The following is a 9,659-nucleotide window of genomic DNA, read 5'->3' as shown; positions in this document are numbered from 1 at the left end:
TTTCTTACTGTTGATAGCCCGTTTATGTGCTTTCACCTCAGCTGCCTTGGGGAAGTTGTTCGGTCATAAGAAGGCTCGCCTTCTCGAATAAATGTTATAGAGATGTGGATATGAGGAGGCACACCAGCGCCAGTGAAGAAAGAAATGTGCAGAACAGGCAATGATAAATCACCCTGGATTTGTGGGTGAATATACAGTGTCGATTAATGGTAACGACCTTCTAATACGATTTCGGATTGTCCTTATACCGCCTTTCCGATGTTTGAGCCCATTTATCTCTACGAAACCATCTGAAGTCTACATTTAGAGTGTAGATTTGACATCTGCTTTTGGGTTGCCTGATCTATTTTGATAAAAATTTATAAGTTTACTTATTCACAGCATTATCCTCCTTTGCCACGTATTGATCCTTTCACTGACTTCACCATCCCAAGCTTTTCGATCAAAATAATTTCCTACTAAAGCTTCTCTGTTATAGCGCTAAGCAGTTTCACTGATCTAGGTTTTTTTTTGCAGAAGAAAAGTGCTCGCGACCCTCGGGAAATTATTTGCCACGCAATTTATCTATTGGTCCGCAAGACATTTTCTGTGATTCTAAGTGTACCGATTACCTCTATTTGGCTGCTGCTGGTCATCAATCTTAATGATAAAATGTATTTCTGTGAAGTCGTAGAAGGCCTCATAGCTTCTATTGTTGGCTACCCGCGGATCACGCAGACATCATGACGTGGACAGTCAGATTACAATCAAAGGTCAGTGTACAAAATCCATTGCTAGTCATCTCACATAACCTTTGATGTCTGCACAGGGTTGACTAATGGCTCAACAGAAATAAAAAAAGAAGCAGCTCAGTTAATTTCTCTTTTATCTTACCTCATCTATTTAATTTGTGACATTCCGGTGTCTGTTGGCTTCAGCACTTTCATTTAGGTACATGTCGGACAATCACAGAATGATCTTAGAATTCCAAATTTTGAAGTCATTATCAACGTGTCTTAGCCTCACTCAGCAGTCTCATAGTAAACTGGGGACCATTGTATAGCATGGAAGAATTTTTCTCCAACATGGACTTGTGTCTCTGCTGTGATTGCTTTAAAGTATTTCTCTGATTACTAAGCGAGAGGTGACAGAGTAGAAATATTTAAGTAAGCTATTTGAGAAAAGTTGGTGAGTCGCATTGCTACTTGTTTGTTTGTTAAATAATCATTCGTGGTTCAAATTCTATCCTAACTGTTTATTTGGCCCATTTCCAACTATTCTTTCCTGTCCACCAGTTTGTCAATATTAGACGAGCTATAAATCACACGCTGAATTTAAAGCAATGGAGGAAGAGGAGGAGGAGGAGGTAGCGTAGGAAGTAGCGCCCTCAAAATGTGCGCCTTCCATAAGGCTACCCTTCGGCTTTGGGTTGTGTGTCAAAAAAATGTAGAGCTGGTGTTTTTGAACGAGAGACTGCGCATTGTAATATTTCTGGTAGACTAGAAATGCTGATATTGTATTTAAATGTTTGCAACTATAAGCGTTCCTTATTCTCTAAGCTTCCTTAAAATTATGCGGTGTTTGCATTATACTTCAGTCCCTCTCTCCTTTAGCATAATTTCTACATAAGCTTCCAGGGGCCTACCACAGTCTATTTTTATGCATTCACCTATCCGTCCCTACATTCGCCCTAATTCCTAGTATTAATACCGCCACGACCGCACTGACACCTGAGAAATTCATTCGTTTGAGGGACACGACCTTAAGCATCATCGAATAAATCTACAGCATTGTTGCTCCCATGGCTTAGTCCTTTTTCACTCATCGTAAAGAGATATGGATAACCGAAGACCTTAATTATTAGTCTTTTATTTGCTTTGTGTTGTGTCCGTCAAGATGGAGCGGCCAAATCCAAATTCATCGTTTGCCTTGTCAGATCTTCACATAAAATGAATCGTTGTGGAAAAACTAGATTGGCAATTTCAGTATATTTCCATGGGCTGTCCCTTCGTACAATGCTTAAACCTTTTTAAATACCCAATAAAAAAGGAGACAAACTCATTAATTTTACTATGGTCTGAATGTTTCCCATTGTAAAAAGGCACTAAATTGCTCATTCATGTTACCATTCCCCCATTAACCAGAACCACCTAATTTGTTCAGAGTTGTCTCATCAAAATACACGGCGTCTGGTTACAGAATGGTTTAGACGCATGTCAAATGTGGGTCACCACAACTGCCAGGTCAAAGTATCACCCTACCGCTAATGTACAAATATGCCTTTGGTATATGTTCACAATCTGTCTCTCTATCGACAGTCCAGGCATAAAGTAGTTCATGGATTTTCATCTGATATAAAGCGATGTAATTTATCCTGCGGTTAGGAATACTAAGACAAGTCTTTCACCAAGTGGATGATGCTGAAGAGCCAGGGCCTGATATCCTAAAAATTGGAGAGGAGAGTATGGCAAACTGGCTAATTTGTCATCTCACCGCATGAGCTCACCCCTCTGAGCCTCCTCACATAAGCTGCACAAGCCAGATGTTCGAAACATGTGACCAGCCTGAGTCTCACTGTCCTACCATGCTAGCGACACGTGTCGTCAGGTCAGTAATCACTAAATCCTCACATTGTGAGTCGCGCATCGCTGATGAATGACAGCTGAACTGAGCTCCAATGGTAGTTTGATTTTTCAGCCATTATCTGTCCATCTACCTGCATATAACTTTGGGATGTTTGAGCGAATTTGGACGGGAGGAAGGTTTGAAACTTTAAGCACCTTAAAGCATGCAAAACATCGGAAATTTAAAAAACTTGTATTAAAAGATTAATTGAATTTCTGATGGTGTAATCCATTAACATTTACTGAGATATAGGATAAAAGTGACTAAAGGAGTTGACACATCATAATTGATAATTGACTAATGTGCTACCCATCTATACGAGACGATAACACAATTTATTTGGCAAGAAATCATATGGTTTTTGTTTTCTGAACCACATTTCTACATCTAAGTAATCCCTCACGAAAATTTTTACAAAACGAAAACAGTAGAGGAATTGGTGGTAGACTTTGGCGTCTGTGATGCCCGGATTCCGCCCTTGACATCAAATGAATTATCATAAATAAGTAATCTAATCATATTCTCAGAAAACCCATCAAAATTCTACAAAATCTTGCTACATATCTTGCCGATTTAAGCACCTGACCGTCAGTCATGTGTGAAACATTTGAGGGAATGTTCGGTGCGTCATCCATAACTTCGTTGCACCAAAAGTCCAACTCTGACATTTAAAGGATCACAAGCGTCAAGACCAAGCGTTTGATGCAACAAACACATTTAAGGTTCCATTTAAGGTTTTAAATTTAAGGTCCATCACAGCGTAGCCTACTGGCTGACAGGCTGTGAAGAGTCTAATTATTTGCAAGGTAAAAAGCGCACCAGCATCGCATTTACAGTATTTTTACTTATTATATTCTCATATTATTTTACTTTTATTTATCCATGTGCCCAAATATGTGTATTACCATACATTTTCGTCAATAAGTATGGTAGGCGCTAATTTACCACACAAATACTCAAAGATCTTTGGTGGGATAAGGTGACCATCAAAAATGGACTCCTTCATTGCTCCCTGGATATCTAATTTGTACCCATTCATTCGTCGATCCAACCCTAAGGCCAAATATATTTACTGAGAAATTAACACCCAGCAATGCGTTTTACCACTTTTCGCTTTGAGCTCTTTTTAAAGTAATTGCCTGTCGATGCATTTTGAGTTAAAAGGTGCCTCCTTGACTTTGCATATTTCGTTAACATCCGCTTCAGCTTTGACTGGGGTCCTCCTGCGGCAGTATAGAAGAAGCACTCTTAAAGGTGGCGCAGCATTATATTTATGCAAAGGGATGGAAGTGCGCTACTTTACTCCACTCGCACAATGATAATCTAAACCTACCTCCAGGAAGAACTCAGACCAGAATCCGGTAGCTGCAGACATGTCAGTGGTGGAAGCTCAGACGATGGAATTCAGCACTGCTCCTTGTATGCCACGAGAGCGACGCCTACATGTTGCTCGCAGTGAGGGAAATAACGCAAAATGGATAGACAAGAGAGAGTTTTCCTCCGCTTTCGCTCAGTGTCAAAAAAATCTCAGATACCGGGATAAAACATAATTTTTTGTGACAAATATGGAGTCACAAATGTTGTTCAGCCCCATGTTGATGGTTTTGTGTAAGAGAAAGGGTTTGCATTTAACACAGGGCAGTTTGATGGAGTAAACAATTCATTTATAATGAAAATTTACACATCTTTCGGTGTACTTTCACATTTAATGCCGGCTATTCCGAGATGGAAGTAAGTTTACTCGTCCCGAAATGCAACAAATACCATAGCCACCGAACGCATGAAGAAGTGACTTTAGGTGTAAGGTGGTTCATAACTGTTTCCGATTAGAATGCTCTCGCCTCAAATCGCAGTCCAAAGTGCCAAGTCTGACAATGAGGAAGAAAAAAAGCAAGGAAGAAATTTGGCGTAGAACAAATTAGTCATTAATATTGAAATTTGACTACATTATTTTGTTTCAGTCTCTCCACTGAATTGCCTCATTTCATAGTTTTCAAAACTTGAGGACCGTGAGTTCTCAAGCGAACGTATAAGCAGACTCGGAGGAGCATGTTAAAGAAGTGATTCCGCAAATGTACCTCATTTTGGGCCCAATGCAACGTGTTGAGCACCACAGATGAGCAAAAGAGCATTCACCTATAGGGCGCATTCTTCCTCTTTCTTTGCTGCCACCCCAACAGTCACACCTAAAATAGTTGTATCACATAACCTAACTGACTCAGTCCAAATAATCTCACCGATGCTCAATGATAAAGGGCTCTCCGAAAAGACTCAACTACCTTACCATCTCAATAATTTTGCCTTTTTATGATAAAAGAGAAATACTTTAAAATTGACAATAAATGGGGTAATAATAGCTATGGTTTTAAAGTCAACAACCGGTGGACGTGATAAGGGAAGAAATAGGAGTTTGCCTGGGGAGGCTGTGTAACTTGATTTCGACACTTGAGGTCTGCTAATGTTTTCCTGTCTTTGACTGCTCCATTTTCTCCTTTGCAAACTTTTTGCGAGCTGCTGCGATTTGATACGATGATGCACCTAGCAACACCGTAGAAGGCACCATCTTTGACTTAATAATCCAAAAGAGACACAGAGCATTAGGGGTGAATAAATTTTACAATTAAGATTTAAACACTGAGACTACCGTCGCATTTGAGGTTCCGACTTTTTCTTCTTTATTCCATTCTTCATCGTCTCCTCCCGCATTCAAATCGCTCGCCGAAATGTTAATCACAGTGTTGAATAAATTGGCAAAATCGGATGGAATTTCGTCGACTGGAAGACCAACAAACTCCTCACCGACTGCAGGCACCAATTCTTTATCAAGATCGGCAAAGTAGGGATGCAAAAGTGCTTGCTGTGCACTTATGCGAGATAATGGATTTTGGATAAGAAGCGCCTAAGTTAAAATGACGAGGTGGCTACATGCGAATATACACTTTTCCTTCTTGGGCATGATATAACAATGCTAATAAAGGGATAAAAGCTGTTGTGAGTTAAATTGGGTATCATGTCCGAGAATAGCAATGGACTTAGAAGGATAACAGATGTAATGAAAAATAAGAAATAATGGGACATAGTGGCCACTCACAGCTAATAAATCAAGGCCCCTTGCATCAAGAGCATGCTTGATATTTTCTTGAGAGCACAGTCTATTGGTGTGCCAAGATGGGAAACATTTGGCATTAAAATTGCTTAGCCGGTTAACGCCTGGCCAATTTTCCTCTGTCGGTACCCCCAATATATGGAAAATGCGAAAAAGTTGATCAAGCTCGTTGTCACCACAAAACAGAGGATCTCCTGTGGCTATTTCTGCAAATATGCAGCCCATAGACCACATATCGACACCATAACAATAGACAGTTTCGCCAAGGAGAAGCTCAGGACAGCGATACCACAGAGTGACGACCTATAATATTTAGGGTTTGGTCAGATACACTCTTATAGAAATTGCAAGGAATGAAGGAGTTACCTCATGAGTCAGCACGGGAAGCGGGTAGCCGAAGGATTTAGCTAAGCCGAAGTCAGCCAACTTGATAATATTCTTGTCCACATCTACTAGAACATTTTGGGGTTTTAAATCACGGTGGATAATGCGCCTTGTGTGGCAATACGCAATTGCTTGCAGCATTTGGTACATGAACAACTAAAGGAAAATAAGTGAAAGCAAGATTCTACCTTAACAGTGCTTGAAGGCAGTCTAGTGTGCTTGCAAGTAAGATCTAGATATCGTCTAAGGTCCACAGTTAAATATTCAAAAATTAGATATAACTGGCCGCTATCCAGGATAACCTGTTCTAACCTAGGGAAGGTAACGCAAGCATAAGATTTACGTCACAACATTGGGGTGATCCAGTTCCTTTAGAAGAGCAATTTCTCTGAGAGCAGTCGTAGGGACGCCCTCATCAAACCTCTCAAGCTTAATTTTTTTCATGGCCTTAAGTTGTCCCGACTTTCGATTGCGGCATTTGTATACGATTCCATATGAGCCTAGAGTAATAGAGTAACAGCTTTTGTCTAACCTTCGCCAATTTTTTCGAGTCTGTGAAAATCAGAGAGAGTATAGTTCGACGTCTTGGGAAACATCCAGAACGACGTTTGAGTGAACTAAGGTTATGACTGGTCAACTGAAGGTCATCGAACTGTTAGTTCAAACATTACTGTTCCTCAAGCTGCTAAGATTTTTTTAATCATAAGAAAAATGGTAAATTTTGACCATCAACATTATCCATACTACTGAAATTCTAGATGAACTTATTTAAAGCTTAATCTGGGAAGAACTTACAATATCCAGTTTCTATGGGTTGCAAAATATTCGGCTTGGATTGATGTTCCATTTGGCTACTTACAGTATAAGCAGCTTATCCGCCTAAAGAAAACTCTGATAAAATACTAAAAGAATTTTAGTTTTATTCATTAAAAAGTGATATTTTAACTTAACCACATGCTGGGTTGTATTAAAAAGGCCAGAAATTGTGAGCATTAGAATAATATCATGAATTAGTGCGCATTAAAAATGTTTCGTTCTGTACACACAGAGCCGGGAAATTTATTTGACGAAGAATACTGATCAAATCGTTCACTTCTTCTACCCACATTTTTTCGAATTACAATTACTAACATTTTGCTTGTGATAAATCTATTTACTCGCCTTAAATTTTTAAACTCCTGGGGAAGAAAAACTAGACTAGGAAACTGTTACGCTTGTGACATTTTATGCGATACTTACTCCCTTCAAGGATAATGTAAACATTAGGAGTATCTCAAAACGACCACGTTAATGAATGCCCTACGTTTTACATGCCCCCTCCCATGAAAGGTTTTTTCGGTCGCACTAGACGCTGGTATCATCCTTGGCATCGTCTTAGAACAGTGTTGCGACGCCTTATTCCCACTCGACATTGATCAACAAAATAAGCCTCCCCTTAGAGATTTTTTCCCGTGCTAACATAAAGTGGGCGAAAGTGACGAGGAGTGCACTAAGATTTTCAGACAGGATTGCAGGATGAATAAGCATCCAGTTCAAAATTTTAGTTCGACGACGCATTATGGTCGAGAAGCTCTGCTGTGCAAGGACCAACTTTTTTTGCCATTTGGTCACGTTCTCAAATAAGAAGTGGCAGGCGTTTCTTACATTCGCTTATAACTATTTTACTAATGGGATGATTAAGCTCAACAGCCTCTTATCGTGTCCCTTTACGCTATACCTGGTCATAATTCCAGCTGAATCTATAATAAATCTTAATGCTTTCCTCACTCTTTATCACGAGATTATGATCGCATGTCCTTCCACCAGATTATGCTCAGCAAAAAAAATAAGACTGCATTAAAAGGGTAGGGATCGTTAAATGTCCGCGTAGGCAGCATAATCTAGGCACATGTTGCACATAATAATTCCTTCAGAGCTATTGCGCTTTCAGCCTTTCACTTTTAAGCATCCCGCATCTATTAATTAAAGCAATGATCCATTCCTTAACTATCCATTCCCACACGCGCTTGATCTCTTCCATTCACCAATTCATTTACTACTTTACGGCTTATTTCATGCTCCATTATACCCATTCCCTCGTTTACTTGGTAGTTTATCTAACCATTCCTGCCTCCGTCTACTCTCTAGAATAGACTTCACATCTTGACATCGGATGAGAATGCTCCAAGTTGAATGCTTGCACATATATCTGGCACAAAGTCAGCTTTCTTCGATGCCTTACTAATTTCTCACCAATTTGAGCGTTTTATTGCGACCGAAATTCTATTTTCCTCGGCTTGTGTTTGTTTGATACCTGGTGCTAGGTCTTTTTAAGCAGACATATAAATGCCTTAACTGAACAGTTGCAAGATGTTCAACAGTTGAAGATCATCAATTTGATTATAATCCCGTTAACGATTACGAATTGTCTGTGACAGAAAAATAATTAAAATTTCAAAAACAATATTTTAACAGTAATTAATTAGGTTCTTGGGAACACTTGAGTGACAGATTTACTAGGCGTTGCCTGCATAATAGCTGCATTTTAAGCAGGACATTATTCTCAGCGTCACTTATTCATTAAGCCTGTCTGTGAAATGCATTAAAGAAGAGGGAGGAGTAGTGTTTTCATGCCAATGGAAAATGGATGATGTTTTAATTTTTGTCCATTTGGTATTTCCATTGCAAATTGCAAAGGAAACAGACCCGATAAGACACGGGGTCAATAAATTTTAAGGAAATCGTATTTTTGGCATCAATTTTACTCTCCTATTTTGCTCTTCTTTAGGTGCTACTCAGACATTTATTTATCTGAGTTATATTCCTCTAGTGGGAGGTGGGGTAAGTATCACCTAATCATCTAATTATTATCCCTACGTAAGCACAGTAGACAGCCACATAACAAAATTTTCGAAATGGTTCACGCTTAGTATCACTTCGCTGATGATACAAATTCCGCAGAAGAGCACAGTCGTAACCTTTACGGTAGGAGGTTATGCAGACTGGTTTATAAACGGCAGACATCTTTCTTCTGTCACTTGAGGTTTATCATCCTATGCCCAACCTCGGTGTTTAGTAAAGATGCTGTTATTAAGTTCTTTGTATCTGAACGAGGACTTGTCGGAGCCCAAGCACATGAAGAAGTTGCATAAGTGAACGAAAATGCAATTGCTACGCCTGACAACATGATCAGCCTAGTTAAAGCAATCTTACCGAATAATGCATTTGAGGCAAATTCTGAGCACTACAACCTACTGATGAATGCTTGTACTAGGTAAGAACTCATATTTGGGAATTGCGATTTTAATCAGCCTGGTAGACCAATTAGTACAGGTTATTTACTAAAATGAGCAAGACGTAGGCAGCTAGGCAAACAGGCAGTGGTAAAGCATTTTACTCTCTTTTAGGCACACCTGGATTTGCTATTCTGTAAAACACCCAATTCTCCAAATTGATAAAAGAGATTATCGCTTACTTTCATCACTCAATGTCCCTTGTTTTTCAAGTCATTACATTTTATTTAACGTAACGAATTGAAAATCTGTGCTTGTATAAGCCAGTGCATAACCGAGACTGACAAAAGTTG

At 39.4% G+C, this 9,659-nt stretch overlaps 2 protein-coding genes across 2 annotated transcripts in view; one reads left to right on the top strand and one right to left on the bottom strand. All coding sequences in view use genetic code 11, as the record gives it.

Moving 5' to 3' along the window:
* Positions 1-5,059: 5,059 nt before the first annotated feature.
* Positions 5,060-6,690, bottom strand: EGR_10782 (Cell division control protein; the record flags this gene model as incomplete). The annotated part of the gene is made up of 7 exons (XM_024500031.1): positions 5,060-5,173; positions 5,249-5,503; positions 5,696-6,013; positions 6,077-6,250; positions 6,283-6,406; positions 6,438-6,594; positions 6,627-6,690. The coding sequence occupies 7 exons, from the start codon at positions 6,688-6,690 to the stop codon at positions 5,060-5,062; spliced, it is 1,206 nt and encodes a 401-aa protein (XP_024345556.1).
* Positions 6,691-9,258: 2,568 nt separating this feature from the next.
* EGR_10781 (hypothetical protein) overlaps positions 9,259-9,659 on the top strand; it is a gene marked incomplete at both ends in the record, with an annotated part of 4,870 nt that continues 4,469 nt past the window's right edge. The window contains 2 exons of the mRNA XM_024500030.1: positions 9,259-9,347; positions 9,481-9,598. Of these exons, the coding sequence (XP_024345555.1) occupies positions 9,259-9,347; positions 9,481-9,598 (207 nt within the window). The remainder of the gene's footprint in view (positions 9,348-9,480; positions 9,599-9,659) is intronic.

Source organism: Echinococcus granulosus, assembly GCF_000524195.1.
Source record: "Echinococcus granulosus chromosome Unknown EG_S00268, whole genome shotgun sequence".
In the NCBI taxonomy this organism is placed as follows: domain Eukaryota; kingdom Metazoa; phylum Platyhelminthes; class Cestoda; order Cyclophyllidea; family Taeniidae; genus Echinococcus; species Echinococcus granulosus.
The sequence above is the reverse complement of the archived record's forward strand: the minus strand, read 5'-3'. Positions and strand labels throughout refer to the sequence as shown.